The following is a 23,544-nucleotide window of genomic DNA, read 5'->3' as shown; positions in this document are numbered from 1 at the left end:
TAGGTAGTGAACAAGATATGGTGATAGAATTTTAATTTGTAGTCATGGTCATTTATTAAAAAGTAGAGAAGTTTAATTTTTTATAATTTGATGATTCACTACTTGAAAGTTCATGATTTCTCTTTTCTTTGATATTTGACAATTAAATGTGGTTTCTTGTTTGATGGTCATCTTAATAAAGTAGCTTATGTTGCTTCTCTGAGATGGTTGTTTTTGATGGTATATTTCTGGACATGGATTATAGTTTCTCTTATTGGTTGACATGTAACTTATTGTCAACTCATCAGTAGCATTGGCAAGCCTTGGAGCTCGATGATGCTGATGCCTTGATTCAGTTTTTTGGGTGATATGGAATTGTTTTGGTTCCAGGCACTATGATTTAGCCTTTCCTCCTCAGACAGGTGTGGGCAATCTGTGTTCTCCTTTGTTTATGCTTGACGAACAATGGTGGGCAAATATGCTTCCACTCTACACCATTATCTTTCATGCCTTTTCTTTCCTTATTCTCTCTGGTTTTTTTTTTTTTTTTTTTTTTTCTGTTGGACTACTCTCACATATTTCTACTTCCTTCTTCATTCATATCTTCTCTCTCTCTCTCTGTTCTGCATCACTCATATTTCTTCCTTACTGCTGGCTGTGACTGTGAGTTGGACTTCAAAATTGCATGGGCCAACCTGAGCTTGAATTTGGGCGAGCCTGGATGGAGTCTATGTGGGTCTGGGTAGGAAAAGTTGAATTCTATTCAAAATTGGTCGCAGCTGCAGTTGACTGGTGGGGCCGCCTGAGTCAACCTGAACTTCTAACTATATGTGGATACAGTAATGTGTCTGAATTTGAACTCTAACCTTAATTACTTTGTTGTTTTACTTTTAATCCACTTTCGCCCTCTGATGTTGATCATAGCTGACACCCACTCTGTTCACTACTTATTGCCCTCCAAAAAATGGGCATATTATGTGTGGTGGGATCCCTCTTCATCCAATTGTGGCACTGCACCTACTGCCACCATGCTCGGTTAGTAAGCTTGAGCTAGCAGCAAGAGGATTGCATCAAGGAAAGCACTTTTTAACCAAATACCTAGCAACTACCTTACGTATCTTAATTTTTCCTCTCATCTTCTAATGATGGATTTGTATATAGGCTAAAAGGTTTTTGCAGGGTCTTAATTTTTGTATTTTTCATACATTACTGATAGATCAAATTCAAACATTTATTATGAGTGCATGTTAAGGAATTTTTTTAGATTTCCAATATCTTTTTGTTCTTGATAAGCTCTATTTGTTGGTTTTTAACCTCTAATTTTGCACCTTTTGCCTGTTGCTCTTTATATTGTTGATTGTTGATATCTTTCACTTAAAGATATTCTCTCTCTCTCTCTGACTTATTGTACAGACCTCCTATATATGGTTGACATGGTGAACCTATTAGTTATCTTATCTGAGCTTAGGTGAGCCTGAGTTGAGCAGGTTAATTTGGAAACTAGATTATGAGCAAAAATGTTAAGGACCTTGAATTGTCTGTGCAATCTGCTATGTTGCAGTTATCAATGATGAGATGCCTCTGCATGATAGTAACAATCCCTCTAACATTGCTGACCACTTCCCCAATCTGACAACCCACTGCACATTAGCTTGATGATTATTTTTGTACACCCATGTTTCTTTTGGAGTAGATTAGTGGACCTTTTGGTGTTAGATACTCAGATTCCAACAACAAATATTGCTATCTCAGAGGAACAATGAAGGATTGAAGGCAATTTGGCCCATTTTTACTATGATGGGGATGAACTTATTCTTAGTTGTTGTTGTGTATCACCCTAGGAGTGAAGGAGATTTAGACCATCTCAACCAAAAAGGTAATCCTGTGATCAGGTTGAGCCCTATGTATCGACCTCATGGCATGATTAAATGTAGATTTGGAGCACGATATGTGGTATGTGTTTTGCTGCTAGCTCACTAATATGTCTTGTTTCTAGATCTCAGGTATTTGCCCAAAGCTCTTTTCTTCAAGTTTTCAATTTAAACCTTCTGACCATGGTGGTCTATTTTTGATTGAAATTTGAATAAACAATTATGGAATTATCTGTTTCCTGAGTTATCCACCCTTATTTTTAAAGTCCTCATGATATCTTTCTTGGACCACCAACACAATTGCATTTACTTTTTTTGCATTGATGACCTGTCTCTCACCTGAACCTTGTACAGCATGAGCTGCTTCGTGTGCTTTTTCCAGTTTACATACACTGTTTCATGGATCTTGTGGCAGGAGGACACGTACATGAAGGTACATATCTTTTGTCTATTTCATTTCTGTAATTGGCCATCATACATACAATATTGATTACTGTCACATATTTAAGTCTGTATTGTTGTGTAACCTGCAGCTCGAAATTTTTTCCACACATTCCGTGAAGATCATGAATCAATGCATTTAAGGGACCTTCAAAAGCTCGAAGGAATCCTTTCTCCCTTACATTTGGAGGTTATTCTTTTAAAAATCTGTAGCTTCTACATTTTTTATGTGTATTTTACTCTGTGGAGTCTGTTAATTACCAATTATCTTCACATATATGTCATTCTTTGCAGGAAATCGAATTGTCTCGTTCTTTTAGGCAGAACAAATTCAAAATAAAAATGTGTGAGGTGTGATCCTGCACAATGTTCCAATTTTCTGTCCTTGAGTTGGCTCATGTGTGGTTATGCTAGAATAGATGTGTATTTTTGCATGTTTATATTTTTCATAATCGATACATGTACATGTTTACTTGGCATTAGATACTTAAGGTGTCTAATAGTATAAACTGTTTTTTATGTGTACTAAAGAACCGTGGATATATACTGGAACAGTTCTTCATCCTTTGCGCTTATACTCAAGCATGGTGGTTTATATGTGATATTCGGCAATTGACATGAAATATATGCTATCGGCATGGATGTTGTGTGACTTTTTCTTCACAAGCACATTGATCACATGAGAGCGGAGAGTAAAATTAGGAAAAGGGATACACGCATATAAAGATTGGAATTGATGGTGGTTGCTTTGTAGGTGAGAAAAACCTTGGTGTACTTGTAGTTTCATACTCTTTTTAATGAGATGAACTCTAAAGTATTAAATAGTATGAACTTCAAATGGTTGAACTCGTGTGATCTGATCTGTTGAACTTTTTCAGCTCGAATGTTGGGTTCAAAACTTCAGGCATCCTGTTGACATTAACACTGTGCCTTGTTGATTTTCCAATTGGCAGGTACTGTTTCCAGCACCTCACTGGAACTGGAACAGAACATGCTGGTTGGCGTGGACTGGCATGCCTTGTCGCTGAAATCCTTATGTTAACTAGAAGGTTATATCAATGTAGGACTAGTTGGGGTGTCACTTTCTGCTTCTTGAGTATAGTTATTTTAATTTTAACTGTGCTTATCATTTTGAGCATTTCCCTTTTTCGATGCAAAGGTAGTAGATAGTAACTTATTCAGTTAATCAAGTAAGATAAGTTCAAGAGAGTAAAACAAGAGAACAGAAAAATTTCTTGCTCTCTAGAGTATTAAGAAAAGAAATTCTTACAAACTCAAAAAGAAGACAAATCTTTTTGACTTTTTCCAGATACTAAAACCCTTAATAGGAGGATTTGGTCTCTCTCAATTTTCTCCAGGTCTTTCCTAAGGAAATAGGATTTACCAGAGTGCAGAGAGCAGGCGAACAAATCCCAGATCTGCCTGGTATAGACATTGAAGAAGGTTGTCATCGATGGTTCAATCTATTACTCAACAATGAGTGGAAGTTCCATCATGCATCCATCTCTTAAGGACAACTTATATCTAATGCCTGTCTTTGAGGAAATTCTACCATTTGAATATCTATTGAATATCATTACATAAAACGTGACTTGTTTGCTCTTGTTTCACTGGTGATATTGTTCTCACTAAAGCTTACATGCAGAATAAAGTTCAAGCAGCCGACCCCACCTAGTTAAGAACTTAAGAGTAAGACATCACGCATTATTACTGTATCATTACTAGTGATATTCCGCAATTATAGTAGTAATTATATTTCTATCATCTTTGCTGGATGAAAGTATTGGCTAACATGCCAATACTATGCTGCTTGGACTTTTTACAATATTTTGAGATTTCTTTTCTCAATATGCAGCAGAATGCTAAATTGAAGATGTATTAACCTACTTGTACAAAATTTTAAACCTAGGGCTGTGATGATTTTTGCCCAAATGTGCCATGTCCTAAACAAATTAATATTACCTGAACTTTAGCATGGGCCATGTCACTGGGAGCACTTTCTGTCTGTGCTAATGCATACCACTTTGCAATACATTGCTAGCAGGGTACAGATGTTGGGAACAATTCCATGCCTAAACCAATAGATGCATTATTTGTGGGAGTTAGCATGTAACAGCCACATGATTAGCGTGACACATGTTGACACTAGGTCTGTTTTATTTATGTGTTTCTGATCAGTTACCAATAGGAAAATTGCCAATGAAGAGAAGTACAGCCAAGTGTATGAGGTTCCTGCCACTTGTCATGGAGGGTGGCATGTATGTAATGCTAATCCCACATTGGAAGAGACTATTTTGTACCCCTCAAGCTAGGTAAGAGGGAGTAACCTGCAAAAAAATCATATGCTCATGAATGTCCATGTAAATGGTACAAGTGCACAAGTAATGCATAAGGAATATACGTGCAATAAATGTTTGCAAACCACAATGCTCAAATCTACACTGAAATCAGAAGGTACGTAGGTCATTAGTGCTCACGAAGTTCCAATTTGGCTGGCACACTTTGTCCTCTGTTGTACAAGGCTGTATGCAGCTGTTAGGCCTAACAGTAGTTGCTCTCCATACCAGAATAAGACCATATAATTCTGGTACCTAGCATTTCATATCATTTTTGAAAGCTTGAAAATGAAAGAAGAATTGCAGTCCTTTGCTAAACACCAAACTACTGGCCACTGGTTCTGTCACTGATCATCATGTTAGTCAGTTTGCAGTTAGTGGTGAAGCGTTCAAGAGGCTTTCATTACCTGGTTAGCTTTTGTGTATTGCCTTAAATATGTCCTTTATAACATTTTCTTTGTAAGTCATCTTTCTTGTATTTTACACATTGCCCCCCTTCTTTGCAAATATCTGCCTGTAGAAATTGCAATTTTGGGTCTTAATTACCTGATGGTAACACTTGAATCTTCTTTGTCCATGTAGTATTCGTATGACCTCCTTCTGCAGTACCTTCAGAAAACACAATCTTTTACCATGCGTGGGGTAATCAATGAACATATTGATTTTGAAGGTATTTTGCTGATTATCTACAGATTGTCATAACTTTTATCTGTCGTATGTATAAACCATGCATCATAAATTTTCTTTTACCTTTATTCATGTTTCTGTTTCATGTTCCTGAATGAATAACTTGCACTAATGATCTTGACAGTTTCTCCTGGACAGCCAACCTCGAGTTCTGGTGATGCAGACTTTGTGACCATAGAAGGGAGAAATAACGATCTGGTTAGACAGATAAATCAGAAAGAAATACACTGGGGGGTAGGTTCTAATAACCAATATACTCAAATTGGCTCCTGTGCCTTTTATGAATAGTAAATGAAGCATTAGTTGTTCTTATATTGTGAGTCATTTGATGTCAGATGGACATCTTCCCTGTTGTTGTTATATATGTCTCTTCCCTGTTATACTTTTCAGTGGCTTGACACTTGGGATGACATTTCACCAGTTATTATTTCATATATGTTCTCAACCTTCTGATATCTGTTATTTGAAGTTTAAGTATATATGAAACCAAGGATTGCAATATCACCTGTATTGTTTGGCACGGACGGTATTTACCGGCCGGTCTTGGTCTGGGCCATGCTAAAAGCATATTCATTTTTTCATTTAAACTAGGACTAGAGCCAAGCTTTTAATTTGTATGCAACTATTGATGTTCCTATCTAATTTGTGGATGAGGATGTAGATGTGTGTGTGTATATATCCTGGGCTTTGCTTTGATTCACCTATTTTATTCTTGTTTAATTTTAAAGTTGTAAATTGCAGGTGCTTGAGGACTCTTTAGAACAGCATTTGGAGAGGCCAGTTTCAGATTCTGAGAAGGCTGAGAGTGCAAACAAAGAAGTGAATCCTGAGGATAACAAGGCAAGCACTCTTCTTTAAAATTTATTTCTGTTTTATTATCCTTGTTTGGATCAAAATCATTTAGAGTATAGACACATATGTAGTATAATTTCTCGATGGTCAGGGCTCTAGTCTTCAATCAGTCAAATGTGGATAATGTTTTGTTGGTAAGCCAAGCTAATTGATCAATGTTATATTTTCTTTTCTAGTTTTATTGGTCAATCCGTCAATATATTTAAAAACTTTCCATAGGCTTGTCACCTTGTGAAAATTTGAGAACGCTCTGGTGCTACTATAGTTTATGGCTAGTGTGTCTTCAAGTATTGCCATGTGGAGGAATGTCTGTTGCTTTATTTTGCATTTTTTTTATCATATGCAGCAACATCTGTGATTGATTGTGAATGATTTCATGCATGGTACTGTGTACCTGTTCCTGTGGCTTTTTTACATGTCTAATTTTTGTCTATGTGCTTGCCTGGAGCTAAGAACATGCTTCGTCTGCATGTTTTGTTTGTTTGTGTGAGTGTGTTGATGTCATATAGATTTCTTGCTATGTGTCTACATATTTTGATTGTAAATGTTAGACATAGAGGTTTTCACCCTTTGAATGATTTCTAGGTTCAAGGAATCCAATTTCAGATACTGGATTGTACCAATCCATGGCCGGATGTACAGGTCCACTCCAATGTACTGGCATATGGTATTTTAGAACATTCCACAATACCAATCTGCTTGGGAGGGAGAGGGGGTAGGGGGAGGAGGAGAAGGAAGAAGGATGAGGAAGAGGTAGAGGACGGAGGATGTGTATAGGAGATGAGGGTTGTAGGCATCGAGCGCATGGGCAGTGGGAAGGAGAAACTTGATTTGCGAGCTCCTTGCAAGCCCTATTTCTGTCACATTTAAACGAAAAAAAAACAGCAGTTTACAAACCAGACTGGATCACCCTTTTGAAGTGGTTGCCGTCCCAGATGGTGGTTGGGCCAGTAAATACTGACTGAGTCACATTGAACTGGTCTGAAGAGTCCCCCTTAATTCATTGCTAAGCATGGTCATTGAGTGTGTGGTCTTAAAGACTCTTGCATTTATGGGCATACTATTCACGGGCCGTTCCATTTGTGCCAGAGCTTCATGTGCACTTTCCCATTCCACAATTAGATGTTTGGATATGAAGTATAACTTGCAGTGTGTTGCCTTTTGCAATGTCATCAAGTTGGCTAGGTGATCCATAAGCAGCAAAACACCCCAAAGTGCCTTGGTGATTGCCTTAACGTTGACAGTGAATTTAGGTTGTTCACCTGAAAAATCTAAAGAAAATCCTGTAAAAACCTAAGTTCAAAGAAATAACAATAATTTCTTAGACCAACTATGTAGTTGTTTTAGCAAAAGAACGTTCAAGAGTGATCTAAAATTAATAAATGGGAAATATGATGTAAACAGGCAGTCCATTAAACAAAACATATGCAATTACTTGGCCATCTAGAAAAAAAAAAGATAAAAATAAATGGTCATGTAGAAATTTTAAGATCGTCTTGGGTAAGATTTTTATTGATAAAGGTAAAAGTTGTTGCTGGCCAGGACGATATGCAACCAGGTGATTGTTAATTGAATAAAGAATAACAATGAAATCTGGTCTGGTTCCGGTGATCATCAGTAAACTGAATCTGATATAAATATGTTGGAACTTGGAAGCATCTTCTATCTTTCAAACTTATGATTGCTTGTACCAAATAGAAGTATTTATTAACTGTCATATACAAGGCAGTCTTGATGTATTACAGGAAAAAAAAAGTTTAAAGGAGCTGTTGACTCAAGGAATGGTGCTGTTCTTGGTATGTGCATTGTCCACAGTCCATCACACTCACAAGCATGCTGATGTGTAACATTGAATAAAGTTGGAAGGGATAAAATAATCAGTTTTCTCCTTGTTTGCTGATGGACCATGGAGAATCTGTAGCGGCACTAAAGGAATGGGCTGTGGCATTCACTTTCATCCATGGTCCCCTTCCTGTTGACGTCTTGGGTTCCTTAGCTTGCGGTGCTATGGCCTGAAGACTCTAAAATTTTGACTAATTAGTCTAAGCCCAACTTTTAAAAAGTTATGATGAAATGGTTGGTCCTTTTATTAGTAGAGAAATACAGCTGGTCCATTTATGTTTTCATTATAAAATGTTTGTTTATCAACAAAGTCGTGGATAAAACTGACTTAATCAAACTGGATTTGTTTACCTTGCTTTGGTGAAGGTGCTTTTTATATGTAACAATCGATTGTCATTGCTTATTGCTAATAAATTGGTCCTTTGAGCTTGCAAATGTGGAGTTTTGTTTAATTGGTACTTGTAAATGTGGAGTTTTGTTTAATTGGTACTTGGTTGTTGATCCTAATTCTGGTTTTCATGATAGTAGTACAATTCACTGTCCTATTCCATGTCTTAGTTTTCCATTTGATCATGTAATTTCTTTTACTCATTGTTTTCTGAGCTAGTCCTGATTTCTGTAAATTCGTTAATTCAGAAGAGGCCACTTGATGGAGGAAAGCAGGGTATTCCTGTCAAAATGGTTAAAAAGGACAAACTCGTCAACATGGTGGGGAAAAATGTTCGCTCAGAGACGAGTGCAGTGTCCGTGGCCCCACGTGTGAAACCAGAGCTAACTCTTCCTACAACGTATAAACATGATTCTTTGACCTCATTTTCTCCCTCTTTTTCTGTATGCATCTTGTTCTACTTATATTGTAGTGTTTTCATGGTTCTTTATGTTCTCAGAGATAAGGATGAGTTTCCTGTTTTTTTTCACATCTCACATAGACTGGATGGTGAAAAGGTGTGGTGTTAGTGTGAGATGTGTTTCACCTGAAAGTTTGTACATGTTTAGTCCATCTGATAAGGCATGTCATTGTCTTCATCATGTTGCTCAATTAGCTGAATTAGGTTTTTGTAACAAACTGCTCAGCAAGGTTAATTACGACTGCTGAACATCCTAATATGCAACCATAACGTGCATATTCGGGACAATGGTTATGTTGCATATACATCAGGTTATTTAAACCATGGTATGCAGTACCGAATGGTACCGTCCAGTATGGGCGGTATGTATCAGTCCGACGGCATACCAGTACGTGGACCGTCCGGTACTGCTACAGTACTATAGTATTATATTATAGCAGTTTTCAGTGCTACAGTGCTATACTGTAGCAGTGATACTACAGTACTACAGTATGAAAAAAAAAAAAATTTATTTGGTACACCAGGATGTACCGCTTGGTACATTGGTACCGTACCATACCAAGCCAACCTCGAAACACCGGTACGGTACGGTATTGCATACCTTGATTTAAACTATGACCAATTCAGCGATAATAGATGAGCACCTCTAATTGCACATTGACTCAAATTGCATTAAATGATGGTAATTGTTTTTTAAACTAAAGGCTAAATTTATGGGTTTAATTTGTTAGAGATATTATGGGTTTAAAGGTTAGGTTTAAGCTGTAATGTCCTATCTTGGCATATTACTTTAGTTATTCTGGGCTTCGAGGTTCCTTAACAGATTTAGTATTCATATTACTATGATTAATTCATCAAAGTTTTTAATTTGAGAAACGGATGCATTAGACTGAAGCTGCATGTAACAATTCTGAATTTATTGTTTGCTGTACAATGTTGTAAGTTATTGAGTATTTCAGGCTTGTGGAAGTTGAACAAGCTATTCTGGAGGACCTACGCAGTCGAGTACAATTAAATAGCTTGGCACTGCCATCTATTAGCTTCTATACCTTCGTAAACACTTGTAACAGGTAACAGTTAACTAATTATGGCTCATATCCTATCTTTTCACAACCTTTTTTTCTGTACCATAATAATTGGTTTATCTGTTGTGACCTGCTTTTTCCCCTTCAAATTATTGCTAGGTTAAATTGTTCATCTATATCTCAAGATGGCTCATTAGTTGCCGGTGGATTTTCAGATTCATCCCTGAAGGTTGTCTTTCTTTTTAGTGCTTGTGGTGTATTTTTTGTAATTTCCTTGCTCATATTGAACCTTGTCGGGTTTTTGGCAGGTCTGGGACATTTCAAAGATTGGCCAATTTGTAAAAACCTGTTAGTATCACTACCTGCATTTTTTTATTGATTACATATTGATAATACACTCATTTCATAAGTGTATTAAATATTGATAATCTGTGTTTTTTGTTGGGTAGGCTAGGAAGATTTGAGCTAAAAAAAGTGTGCCTCAAACAATTTTAAGCAACAAAGTCTTCCTAGCCTGACCCTTATTTTTTTAATATTACTGTCTTAACTTCTCCAGGCTACTGGTGGAAAACTGATACTACTTACCAATATATTAGGTGATCGTGTTATGTATTAGGTTAGAACTCTTGGCATCCAATAATTGGCCATGACTGCTGGAAAAGAAGCACATATTTATCAGCTCCATTGCGTAAAAAGTTTGTTTCCTAATTACTTGACAAGCACATGTTTCAAATATGTATGCTATGTAATGACATAGAAACATTCAAATATGTGATAAGCACCAAAGAAGAAACACTTAAAACGCAACACATGGAATTTTCATAGAATTCTGGTTGCTGCAAATGGAGGAAATATTTGTCCTAGGTATAAAGAGATATGACTGTAGTGTGTGTAACCAGAGTTTTATAGCAACTAATTTTTAGATGTATTTTTAGTATCAGTTATAGTTTCTAGGCAAGTTTGTAGGGCTTATGAAGCACCATGTAAATCTTGCACATACCTCTCATCACTAACACATATTTTCGGTCTTTTCTTTTATCCTTCTTAGTCAATCTATCATTACTTGTAAAGCGATGGGGCTAAGCCCTCGTGGTGTCTCAACAATGTTGCCCTAGTATTTGTGATTCTTTTACTATTCTTTATTACATGAGCCTAGGAAACACAGACACATTAATTTGGTGGACGTATCCATGCCAGACATAGACGTTGACACGATCAGTCACATGTCTTTTTATTTATTTATTCTTTTTTATTTGAGATACGGTGTATTTGTGTCGGACGCTTCTCTCGTGCCCTTCCCATTCCTCGCATGATGCTTGTGTGCGACGATGAGTTGTGTGGGCTTCATATGATGGCGAGGAAGCATGAAATTGAGGGAAATCAAGCCCACCTGCATTCGTCGTCCACATGATGGATGAAGCCACTTTCGTATACACCATGACCCATCGACGACCTCACCCCTATCGGCTACTTCACCAGCACCCGCACGTGACCCGCGGTTGCACCCTTGATGATGTAAACCCCGTCGACGACTTCACCAACTTCCATCGCACAACTCGCGTGGCCATTGCCTTGGTGACCCGTCAAAAACTTCACCAGGACCCTTGCTATCATGAACATAACTGGTTTTGCCTAAGTCGTGCGATAACGTTGCATGTCCGTCCGCAAAGGGTCAGGCTCTCGGAAACCTCTTATGATCCCTTAAGGACTTGCAAAAGAGAAGACAGTTTAGAGGAAGCGTTTAACTCAAGATCCCACAAGCAACCATTTCAGCAAACACTTGATAGAAAATGCAAATTACAAACTTAGATTTTGCAAGCTTTGGATGATCGCACGATAAAGGGTCCAAGGTGGTCTGTTGTGGCCAAAAGTCCTTACAAGTGGCTGCGTGACATTGCTGCACCTGGGTGCTGTATTGGTTGACATTCCGCACCATGTTGCGGAGCTAGAAATTCCCTAAAATGACTACCTGGTTTCTATGCAATTTTGCCTTTGTGTGACGACTGCGCACAACCTGTGTTTACAAGATTGAAACAGTCACAAAAGCCAGCCAAAATGAGGTTGCCAAATCTACTGTAAGCCTTCTATATGATGTGCAAAGCACGAACAAAATCAAAAGACACGAACGTACATAAGCATTACATCGAACACGTTGTTTACAGCTTTGTCCATGACATTCTCCCTCATTTATTTCTTCGACATCCTTTTCGAAGCCTTTGCGGACGCTGCATCTTGTTGCCTCTGTTGAATTTTTAATCTTCTGCTACAGTTGCAACGCGTCTCTTGGCTTTCAATTGCTCTCCGTCGTTATTACTGAGTAGTTGAGCTTTGATTCGCCAACGTTGCTTCAACTTGCTAGTGACTCTGACTTTGGTGTGGGGTCAGTCGAGTTGTGTTGATCTTTGCTGGTTCCTACAAATCCCTTAGATGAAAGAAAAAACCTTCTTTATGTGTTAGTCTCTCAAACTTCTCACGTCGCTTGAACTGGGTGGATGCTTGTTGGAGCTTTAACGAGCATCCCCTCGTAGAATTTGAAGTTTTTGAGGTCTTTCCTTTGTAAAGTTTGTTTATCGATTTATCTTTCGCTTAGTTGTCATCTCTAAGTAGGTTTACATTACTTTCGTTTTCGATTGACATTCTATGGGGAAATGAAATAGACAATCTGCTCTTGGTAGAACCGATTACCATTGGGGAGGATTTGACAACTATTGTCTTCCACTAAGTTTCTCCGAAGGATCTTTGAATATGTGTAGAGCTCCTGTATTGGATAAGGCAAAGGTTACTTGACTTTGCCCACCTTCTCGAGGGCTTCATGCATCAGGTTGGTTATTATCCTTTACTTAGTCTTTGCTCCCACTTCTGAATCTGAAACGCCCGAAGTGTTTGCACTTCTTGTGTTGAGTTAGCTACTAAAATTCGCTGCCTCATTGCTATCGAATTTTTGGAATGCAAGAAGTTTTGCTTGAAAAGAGTAAAATTTCGTCCTAACTTAGAGTAAGTCTCTGATAGTTTTGGTCACCTCTAGGATTGTACAGTGTTCTCCATCATTTTCGCTGTCTACTCCTCTAAGTAGAAAGGGTATAACATCGTGCACTGTCTACTTTGTTCCTTGGTCGATCACTCCTTCATTGATCCGAAGTTCCTTACTTTCGACTATCTTAATGGGAAGCCCGTCGACACCGATTTTATGAAGTTACTTAGCTTTTGCCTTTCGGTCTTGTCTCAATTCTTGGAGTTTGCCTCTACATTCTCCACCTCTTTGGCCCATTTCACGACCATTCACCATCTCTCCATGAGAGTAGGGGATTGTTGAGTCTACAGAAATCCTGCCTATACGGTACCATGGTGTTGCCATGCCCATAGTCCTCTGCGTCCCTTTGCAATCGGTAGATCTGCCTTTGCAGCACTATAACACTTCTTCGAGTCTACCTCCATTTTAATCAACGCTTGGTTTTAGGTAGCTAAGTCCCTTTGGACTCGTCGTCACTTGCTCGCCCTTTTTGACCACCTGCTTTAACACTTCTGTGTTCTCTGAGCAGTTCTTTTTATTCGATATAAAGACAGGTTGCAACTTCCATGCAGGGTCTCCGCCATCATGTTGTAGGGCTTGCTTGATTCTATTTTCCTTTGTGTCATTGGTAGCAACGTTCGCTCACTCGACCTTGTCCTCTAACTTGTCGGGCTCCCTTGAATGAATATGGGCTTTAGAGCAGTCCAACCCTCCAACTGCTCTGATTATACCTCTTTATAATCAAGTCCCCCCGTGGGACTCACTGGTACTTGCACTCGGAATCCCCCTTGGTAATACATAGCCCCCATATACTGATGACCAAGGCTTTTATCTGGTGCAAAATTCAATGCACGCAAGGAAGACTCGCCTTTGCAATATCATGACATTCACTCCTTAAATCCATAGTCTTTCTTGCCATCGTGTTGTTCATCGAAGTGAAGCTCCCAGTAGCTCTTGATCATAACTTCGTATGATCAAGTCGCTGACTAGAATTCTCTTATGTGTTTGATTTCCTCGAACTGTTCCATCACGATTTGCTGCATCATGTTGCCTTTTGTTAACATCTCTATTAAATTCTGATATTTGTGGGATGAACTCGGACTGTGATCTCTCCACGCGTGGCCTCCGCCAATGCATTGTAGGGCCTTTGCTAGCATATCGCAAGGCCTTTGCCACCTTCGAATGTGTTCTCTCCTTTGGCAATTGACCTTTGTCCACCGCTCTCGGGTCACACGCAGACAAACCGTAGCTCTCTAACAGTCCGTCACCCTTGCTAGATTACGACTGTTCGTTAATACTGCCCCTGCTGTGTCCCTAAAGGTCGAGCTACATGTTGAACTTACTGTACACTTCAGCCTCCTATGGACGTATCTCTTGGGTCACACGTGGACAAACCGTAGCTCTCTAACAATCCGTCACCCTTGCTAGATTATGACTCTTCATTAATACCGCCCCTGCTGTGCCCTTAAAGGCCGAGCTACATGTTGAACTTACTGTACACTTCAGCCTCCTATGGACGCAGGGCCTTCGCCACATTCGAATGTGTTCTCTCCTTTGGCAATTAACCTTTGTCCACCGCTCTCGGGTCACACGCGGACAAACTGTAGCTCTCTAACAATCCGTCACCCTTGCTAGATTACAACTCTTCGTTAATACCGCCCCTGCTGTGCCCCTAAAGGCCGAGCTACATGTTGAACTTACTGTACACTTCAGCCTCATATGGACGTATCCTTCCCATGCTGAAGAGAGTTTTGATGCTCTCTGGTGCCAAGTTTTGATCACCTTGGGATGGCCATGGATAATCCATAGTTCCCATACAAGCTTTTGCATGAGTATTGAATTATTTGAGTTAGCAATTTCCCTCATCTTTGTGAGCTTTGTACAACTCTTTCGGTTACCGAGCAACCTATCTTTCCTTGCACGGTCTCATCCTTTGCCAAACGCTCCGCTGGTCTAGAACATCATCAAGTTTTGTTGCCAATGTCGAGCCATAACTCCGACTCAATCATCCCAACCTTTGTGCGCTATGTGTTCTTCTCAGCTCGCTTGTTCTTATGGGGCCTCTCACTTGAAAGGTTGGCCATTCCTTTGAATGCCAATCTTGGATGCCTTCTCCACTGAAAGACTTTTTTCCATACGTCTCTATGCCCATTTCCCTTAAAATGGTCGTGCGTGTTGGTTTCCCTCAATGCAACCCCGCTAAGTCTCTCACGTTTGCTTGCCAAGTGTTTCTAAGTGTGCTTATTCTGCTTTGATACCATCTATCACGTGCTTAGCTGGTTTTGCCTAAGTCGTGTGATACCCTTGCGTGTCCGTCTGGAAAAGGTCAGGCTCCCTGAAACCTCTTATGGTCCCTTAAGGACTTACAAAGGAGAGACGTGTTAGAGACCTTAAGGACTTGCAAAGGAGAAGACGGGTTAGAGAAAACATTTAACTCAAGAACCCACGAGCAATCATTTTAGCAAATACTTGATAGACACTACAAATTATGAATATATATTTCGTAAGCTTTGAACGGTCGTGTAACAAAGGGCCTAAGGTGGTTTGCCGTGATCAGAAGTCCCCACAAGTGTCCACATGACATTACTGTGGAACAAGGCAATGAACTAGCCCTGAACACTACCCCAAAGGCCCATCCAGTCATGTGCCACCCGGGTAGCTTTTGGGTCCTATGCTAGTTGACAGTCCGCTCCATTCTGCGGAGCTAGAAAACCTCCAAAATGACTGTATGAATGGCTTGTTCTGTGCACTTTTGCCTCTGCGTGATGATTGTATATGTTGTTGGGTTCAAAAGCTAACTAAAATGGGGCTGCAAAGCATATTGCAAGCCCTCTATATGTTGTGCAAAGCATAATAAATCCGAAAGACATGAACATACATAACATTATATCAAACACCCTGTTTAAAGCTGTGTCCGTGATAGTATGGTCGTGTCGTTGGCAACCTGTTGGCGATCTGACCCCCATCGACGACTTCACCAACACCCATTGCACGACCCGTGTTGTCACGGATTTAGCTGGTTTTGCCTAAGTCGTGCGGCACCCTTGCGTGTCCGTCCGCAAAGGTCAGCCTCCCCGAAGCCTCCCATTGTCCCTTAGGACCACCAAAAGAGAGAACGGGTTAGAGAGAACGCCTCAATCGGGATCCACAAGCAAACATCTCCGAAAAACACTTCATAGACAATGCAAATTACAAACAGACTTTACAAGCTCTGAACAGTGGCACAACAAAGGGTAAAATGGTCCATTACAGACCGAAAATCTCTCGCACGTGTCCACATGACCCAACCTTTATTTACAAGCCTAAAGAGGCCACCAACCCAACTAAAATGGGACTATTATGCCTTTGGCCGCCCCTTTACATGCTGTACAAGGCATGAACATGCCAAAAGACACGGACATACATAAGTATTACATCAAACACCTTGTTTAGAAGTTTGTCCGTGACATTTTCCCCCACTTATTCCTTCGACGTCCTCGTTGAAGCCTTTGTCGACACTGCAACTCCTCGCCTTTGCTGAGTCTTCAATCTTCTGCTCCAGCTACAATGCGCCTCTTGGCTCCTTGCTGCTCTCCGCTGCTGTTTTTGAGTAGTCAAACCTTTGATCCGCCATGCTGCTTCAACTCACCAATGACTCTGACTCTGGTGTGGGGTTGGCTGAGTTGTGTTGATCCTTATTGATTCCTGCGGATCCCCCAAATGAAGGAAAAGACCATCCTTACTGCGCTAGTCTCTCAAATTCCTCATGCTGCTTAATTGGGTGGATGCTTGTTGGAGTTTTAACTAGCATCGTCTCGCAAACTTCTGAAGTTTTGGGTCCTTCCGCCACAAAATTTGCTCATTGACTCTTCCTTCACTTAGTTGTCACATCCAAGTAGGTTCGCATCACTTCCGCTTTCGATTGACATTTCGTTGGGAAATGAAGCGGACAATCTACTCTCAGTAGCACTGATCACCGTTGGTGAGGATTTGACAACTATTGTCTTCCATTATCTTCAAAGGGTCTGTGAACATATGCAGAGCTCCTCTACTGGATAGTTAAGAGAATTGGGGTACTCGGTTTCACCCATTCTCTTAAGAGTTGAGAAGGCAAAGGTTACTTGACTTCGCCCGCCTCCTCGAGGTTGTACTTCATGCATCGAGCTGGTTACTGGCCTTCGCCTGCTCTTTGCTCACACTTCTGAAGTACATGAAGTGTTTGCACTCCTTGCGTTGAGTTAGCTACTGTGATTTACCTTCTCAATGCCATTGAACTTCTGGAATGCAGGAAGTTTTCACCCCAACTTGGAGTAGTTCTCTCATAGGTTTGGTCGCCTTTGGGATTGTACCGTCTTTTCCATCAACCCTGTCGCCTACTCCTCTGAGTAGCAAAGGTATAGCACCGCGTACTGCCTGCTTCGTTCCTTGGTTATGCACTCTTGCATGACCCGAAGTCCTTCACTTTCGGCTATCTTGATGAGAAGCACATTGACACCGGTCTTACGAAGTTCTTCGGCCTTTGCCCTTCAGCCTTGTCTCGGTACTTGGAGATTGCCTCTGCATTCTCCACCTCCTCGGCCCCTTTCACGACCAAGCGCTCTCCTCCATGAGAGCAAGGGATCAATGACTTTCACGGAAGTCTCGCCTCTGCGGTACCATGGCGCTGTCATGCCCATGGCCCTACTATTCGTCGCCTCGCATCTGCATCCCTTTTCTTCACAATCAGTAGATATGTCTCCGTGGCACTCCTCTGAGTCCACCTCCATTCTAACTGATGCTTGATTTTGGGTAGCTAAGTCCCTCTGGACTCGTCGTCGCTTCCTCGCCCCTTTCGACCCCCTGCTTCAACACCTCTGTGTTCTCCAAGCAGTCCGTTTGGTCGATGGAAAGACAGACTGCAACTCCCATGCATGGCCTCTGCCATCACGTTGTAGGGTTTGCAACGATTCTGTTCTCCTTAGCTTCCTTGATAGCAACGTTCGCTTACTCGGCCTTGTCCTCTGACTTGCCGGGCTCCCTTAAGCGAATATGAGCTCTGGAGCAGTCCAACTCTCCAGCTACTTCGATCATACCTCTGCATGATCAAGTCCCTCCCATGGGACTCACTGGTACTTGCATTCGAACTTTTCCCTTGGTGGAACCCAGCCCCCATATGCTGATGACCAAGGTTTTCATCCGATGCAAAATTCGATGCACGCACGGAAGACCCGCCTCTACGGTACCATGGCCTTCACTCCTTGAACCCATAGCCCTTCTTGCCGTCGTGTTGTTCATCGAAGTGGAGCTCCCAGTAGCTCTCGATCATACCTCCATATGATCTAGTCCCTTCCGGGACTAAGTCATGTGTATCGCATTGCCACGAACTGTTCCACCACGATCCGCTACACTATGTCGCCTCCTGGTGACATCTCCATTGCATTCTGATCCTTGTGGAATAAACTCGAATTGTGAACCCTCCATGTGTGGCCTCTGCCAATACAACGCAGGGTCTCCTCCACCTTCGATTTTGTTCGCTCCTTTGACAATCGACCTTCATCCACCCACTCTTGGGTCACACCTAGATGAAGCACCGCTCTAGGACAGTCCGTCGCCTAGTAGCTCCTGAAGTCCACCGACTTCACTGTAATTTGTGCACCATTGTCTGGATTCTGGGCCTCTGCCCCTACCAGCACAATCTCCGTTGCGCACTGCTTCCTTCATGGCAACTTGAATGACAACACTCTGGCATATTCTTCAAGAGTACCCGCCTCTACGTCCTCTTGCCCCGTGCTAAGGTATTCTGAACCCAACTTCGCCTCCGCAAATTGAGTCACCTTAGTTCCTCCATCAAATGCTCTTCCGAGATAAGGTGCATGTGCCCAGAAGCTCCCTTCGTCTTTGGCACCATGCAAGATGAGTCCGCTCCGTTAGAATGAAGGACCCATGGAACAACATGATCCTACTCTTGCCTCTGCAAGAGTTCATGTCCTTGACCTCTGTCTAAGGAAAGCATTGTGCCTCTGCTCCATGTTCCAACTTCTATGCTGGCTCCCTTAATGCGGTTTGGGTACTTCGCCAAGTTACACCCAAGTTGCTCCGCTCCTCGTTTTTGCATTGAGTCGATGGTGGCCCTCGCGCCCACCATTCCACGGGTCAGCCCTCCCTTGAGTCCGATCTCCATATCGACTCCAAGTGTGCCTTCATTTAAGTTGCTTCGGGTCGCTCCCCCACTTGATCTCGCAATGCATCCACCAATGCATTCTCTCAAGCGAGATCATGCGACGACTTCTCGCCGTTTGCTCAGTCCATCGAGCTTCATGGAGTTGTTGTTTGTTGAGGTACTCCTCCTCAACATGTGAGGTCCATCCCACATGATTCTCCCTCTGGAGAGCCGGGACTTATCCCTCCTGGATAACTATCCCGTTGGAGCAACATCTCTCTTCGTTTCGGAGACCACTATCCCCTTGGACTACTCCGATCTGTTGAACAAACTGTGCATTGTTCTGCCTCCTGCAAACGCACTTGCTAGATTGCGACTCCCCGTCAATACAGCCCCCGCTGCACCCCTCAAGGCTTAGCAACATGCTGAACTCGTTGCACACTTCAGCCTCCTACGGACGTATCCTTCACATGCCGAAGAGAAAGTTTCAATGCTCCATGGCGCTGAGTTTCGGTCGCCTTGGGATGGCCGCGAACATTCCATCGTCCGCATACAAGCCCATGCATGAGTACCAAATTCTTCGAGTTAGCAATTCCCCTCACCTCTGTAAGCCTTGCATAACTCTTTTGGTCATTGAGCAACTCATTCTACCTTGGATGGTCTCATCCTTTACTAAGCGCCTCGCTTGCCTTGAGCACCATCAAGTATAGTTGTCAACGTTGAGCCGTAGCTCAAACTCAGCCATCCCAACCTTTGTGCGCTCCACATTCTTCCAAGCTTGCCTGTTCTCGTGGTGCCTCTTGTGCGAAGGGTTGGCCATTCCTCTGAATGCCAATCTCGGATGCCCGTTCCTCTGAGCGACTCCTTTTCCCTACATCTCCATGCCCGTTTTCCCCCAAACGGTCGCGCGTGTGCTGACTGCCCTCAACGCAGCCCCGCTAGGTCCCCCACGTTTGCATTCTAAGTGTTTCTATGAGTGCTTGTCCCGCTCTGATACCATCTGTTATGGACTTAGCTGGTTTTGCCTAAGTCGTGCGGCACCCTTGCGTGTCCGTCCGCAAAGGTCAGCCTTCCCGAAGCCTCCTATTGTCCCTTAGGACCACCAAAAGAGAGAACGGGTTAGAGAGAACGCCTCAATCGGGATCCACAAGCAAACATCTCCGAAAAACACTTCATAGACAATGCAAATTACAAACAGACTTTACAAGCTCTGAACAGTGGCACAACAAAGGGTAAAATGGTCCATTACAGACCGAAAATCTCTCGCACGTGTCCACATGACCCAACCTTTATTTACAAACCTAAAGAGGCTACCAACCCAACTAAAATGGGACTATTATGCCTTCGGCCGCCCCTTTACATGCTGTACAAGGCATGAACATGCCAAAAGACATGGACATACATAAGCATTACATCAAACACCTTGTTTAGAAGTTTGTCCGTGACAGCGTGGTTGTACCCTCAGCCACCCTCATCGATGACTTCACTAGCACCCACATGGTTGTGCTGTTGTCGACTTCATCAGCACCCATCGAGTGACCCCGTGCGGTCGTAGCCTTGGCAGCCTTGCTCATGGGTTTCCATCAGCATTCCTATTGTCGATGTATCGCCTCACTTGTATGCAAACAATAAACCCATGACCTCGATTGCGTAAGGCCTTCTCAAGGCTTTGTATTTCTTTTTAGTATTTTTTAAGGATTTGATGACCTTTTATATTCCCTGATTACAATGTCCCATAACTATATTAATAACTATATTGATGATAAAATATGTTACTGTCTCGTATTAGTAATAAGTCATGTATAAAATTTATAACAGAAGTAAGTTACATGGATTTATACTAGGAATTTATTAAAAAAACACCAAATGTATTATAAATTTTAAATATAAATATTATAAAACTAGTATATATATATATATATATATAGTTAAAATATGCATGTCCTCGTCGTATTTGTATCCTAATTTTTTAAAAAACTGACATGTTGCCGTGTCCATGTCTGTGCTTCTTAGACATGAGCTTTTCTTATCATTTATCTTTATGTGAATTGACCATGCAACATGTAATTCTGTTTTCTAGGTTGTTTTGTTTCAGACGACTAGTTGTGGTCCCATTATCAAGATTTAATATTGAAACAAAGATAGGATTTTTCATTTTTTTTATCATTACACCATTTTTGGGTGTTTGATTTGTCCTAGAAAAAAACATCTTGTAATCTTATATAGAATTTGCCACAAATTAGCTACCTCAAATTTGATGGATTTTATTTTACTAAAACAATCTTCAGCTAGTTTGCATGGAGAAAAAGAATCTGCAAAAAATGAGAATTTGCCCGCAACTGAGGAGGGCAAAAAACCCTATACCTTGTTTCATGGTCACTCTGGACCTGTTTATTCAGCCACATTTAGTCCTTTCGGGGAATTTCTATTGTCATCATCATCAGACTCAACAAGTAAGACTTTTATCTTAGGCTGAACTGCATATTATTTGCTAGTTTATCAGGTCCTATTCATCCTACACATACTCAATATTGCACTATGTCTTGCTTCAGTCCGATTATGGAGCACCAAGCTCAATACCAATCTTGTCTGCTACAAAGGTCATAATTATCCCGTGTGGGATGTTCAAGTAAGAAAAGCTACCATTTTCTTTTATGTTCCATGTAAAATACAAAATCAGTTATTTACAAAAGTTTTGATTAATTTTAATATTCAATTACAAAAGCTGAATCTGTTGCTCATTTGAATTCTGAATGCTGTCTCCTCTAAATTTTGCAACAAAAATGACCTGCAAGTTTGTGATAATTTTATCAATGATGTGTAGACCATTTTCAGTGTATCTTCAACTGAGATTTGCATGTGAATTTTGGGTTAAATGCTGTCTTTGGGATTAACCAGAGACTGAATGGATTTTTTTTATACCTGATCTATGCTACTATTAGTGCTAAGAAGTTTCTCTGGATGACTGTAGGCATATTTGCTAGATAAAAATGATTTATAATTTCATAATTTCATAATTTCATAATTTATGAGGATGATCTATTACAAACCAAGTGGCCCAAAGAGCTTACATCTTGGATTGGCTGTGTTAGAGAGAAGCTTGGTCTACTTGTGGCTTCGCAATTTGTGAGTTTCAGAGAGGCATGGTCTGCTTTGTACTTTAGTTAGTGAAAACAGTATCAACATTGTAGTCAATTTTGTAGCTGTTGCAGGATTTACATTTTATATATAGTTAGACGCACAACCTGTTGCTTTTATCTTCACGAGCATGAATTTCAGACTTGTTTGTTGTGATTTCATGATGCCTAAAGCAAGGTTTACTTATCCCATATAGTTAGATTTCACCTACTGAGGGCAAAGAAGGGGAAAACTATACATCAAAAAGATACTTTAAATTATTTTAGTTTGGTGAGGAATGAGCTAATACATATCTGTAGAGTTGGTAGCCAAGTTTAAAGTTTCAGCCACACTGGTCCATACAAATCGGTATTTCCTGGTTTAATGGCCAACCTAGATGTAGATCAGGGGCTGACTGGTACATGGACTGAGCAATTTCTCCCAGTCTGGTTCAAAATGGAACTTCATGTTCCATAAGCTCACCGTACTAGGTTTACCAGGCAGTAAGCTCACCTGTACCAAGTCGTAATGAGCAATAGGTACCAGTTCTAGATATTTTTTTAATTTGTTTTTATAAAAATAAGACAGCTGTTTTTTTCCTTTCCTCTCTCTCTCTCTCTCTCTCTCTCTCTCTCGCTCACTCTCTCTCCCCCCACAACCTTTTATTTGTTCTTATAAAAATAAGATTGTTGTTTTTATAAAAATAAGACAGCTGTTTCACCGTCAACCTTTTCATCCTTTGCACTGTATTGCTGCAGCCTCTTCCTCACCATCTCGTTGCTGTCACCTTCTACTAATCCTCTACCTCATCCTCGAAGTCGCTACCTCTTACCTCCTACCAATGAAGATCTCCCCCATCTCATCTCATTGCTGTTGCTTCCTCCTTGAGGTCAGGACCTCCTTCTACTAATACGGATCCGCCAACTCCTTCTGCCAGTACTTAAACCCCAAACCCCCTCGCCCTTCCTCTCACCTGGCCAGACATGTACTGGTCAGCATGGCATTGTACCATGTTGATACACCCTCTGGTACCAAATTGACATTTGAAACCTTTGTATGAAGACCTAAGAAAACTTTGATTGAAACATTAAATATTGGATTAATTAACGATATTGCTCTCAAAGGTCTCAAATATCATAGTATGGTTTTGACTATTTAGTGGTCTGACCAAGGGCTGCTATTAAACCATTTTGGTTGGAACAATCGGTTTTGTTATAACCTTTGTTTCATTTTTCTTTTGCTGATATAGGACAATGCAGGTTGGTAGAGTGCCCAGCATATTAATGACATGCTAGTTTGACCAATTAACAAAACTGATATTGAGTTAGTATTTAAAAGCTTGATTTCAACTAAGATTGGTGGCAAGAAAGAATTGATATGGCTAGCTCCAGGTTTGACCGAACTGCACTTGTTATTGT

At 41.0% G+C, this 23,544-nt stretch overlaps 1 protein-coding gene across 2 annotated transcripts in view; it reads left to right on the top strand.

The window, feature by feature from the left end:
- Positions 1 to 23,544, top strand: part of LOC135623492 (transcription initiation factor TFIID subunit 5-like) — a 28,325-nt gene that overhangs the window by 1,182 nt on the left and 3,599 nt on the right. Inside the window, exons 3-14 of one of the 2 annotated variants that reach the window (XM_065126519.1) lie at positions 2,205 to 2,283; positions 2,384 to 2,481; positions 2,586 to 2,642; positions 5,210 to 5,297; positions 5,439 to 5,548; positions 6,056 to 6,154; positions 8,645 to 8,796; positions 9,816 to 9,926; positions 10,041 to 10,110; positions 10,190 to 10,229; positions 21,298 to 21,462; positions 21,562 to 21,638. In XM_065126519.1, coding sequence (XP_064982591.1) covers positions 2,205 to 2,283; positions 2,384 to 2,481; positions 2,586 to 2,642; positions 5,210 to 5,297; positions 5,439 to 5,548; positions 6,056 to 6,154; positions 8,645 to 8,796; positions 9,816 to 9,926; positions 10,041 to 10,110; positions 10,190 to 10,229; positions 21,298 to 21,462; positions 21,562 to 21,638 — 1,146 coding nt within the window. Of the gene's footprint in view, positions 1 to 2,204; positions 2,284 to 2,383; positions 2,482 to 2,585; positions 2,643 to 5,209; positions 5,298 to 5,438; positions 5,549 to 6,055; positions 6,155 to 8,644; positions 8,797 to 9,815; positions 9,927 to 10,040; positions 10,111 to 10,189; positions 10,230 to 21,297; positions 21,463 to 21,504; positions 21,639 to 23,544 lie in introns of both variants that reach the window. The other variant, XM_065126520.1, reaches the window with a different exon arrangement.

This window comes from Musa acuminata, chromosome BXJ2-9, assembly GCF_036884655.1.
Source record: "Musa acuminata AAA Group cultivar baxijiao chromosome BXJ2-9, Cavendish_Baxijiao_AAA, whole genome shotgun sequence".
NCBI lineage: Eukaryota > Viridiplantae > Streptophyta > Magnoliopsida > Zingiberales > Musaceae > Musa > Musa acuminata.
Note: the sequence above shows the minus strand (reverse complement) of the source record. Positions and strands in the feature narration are given on the sequence as shown.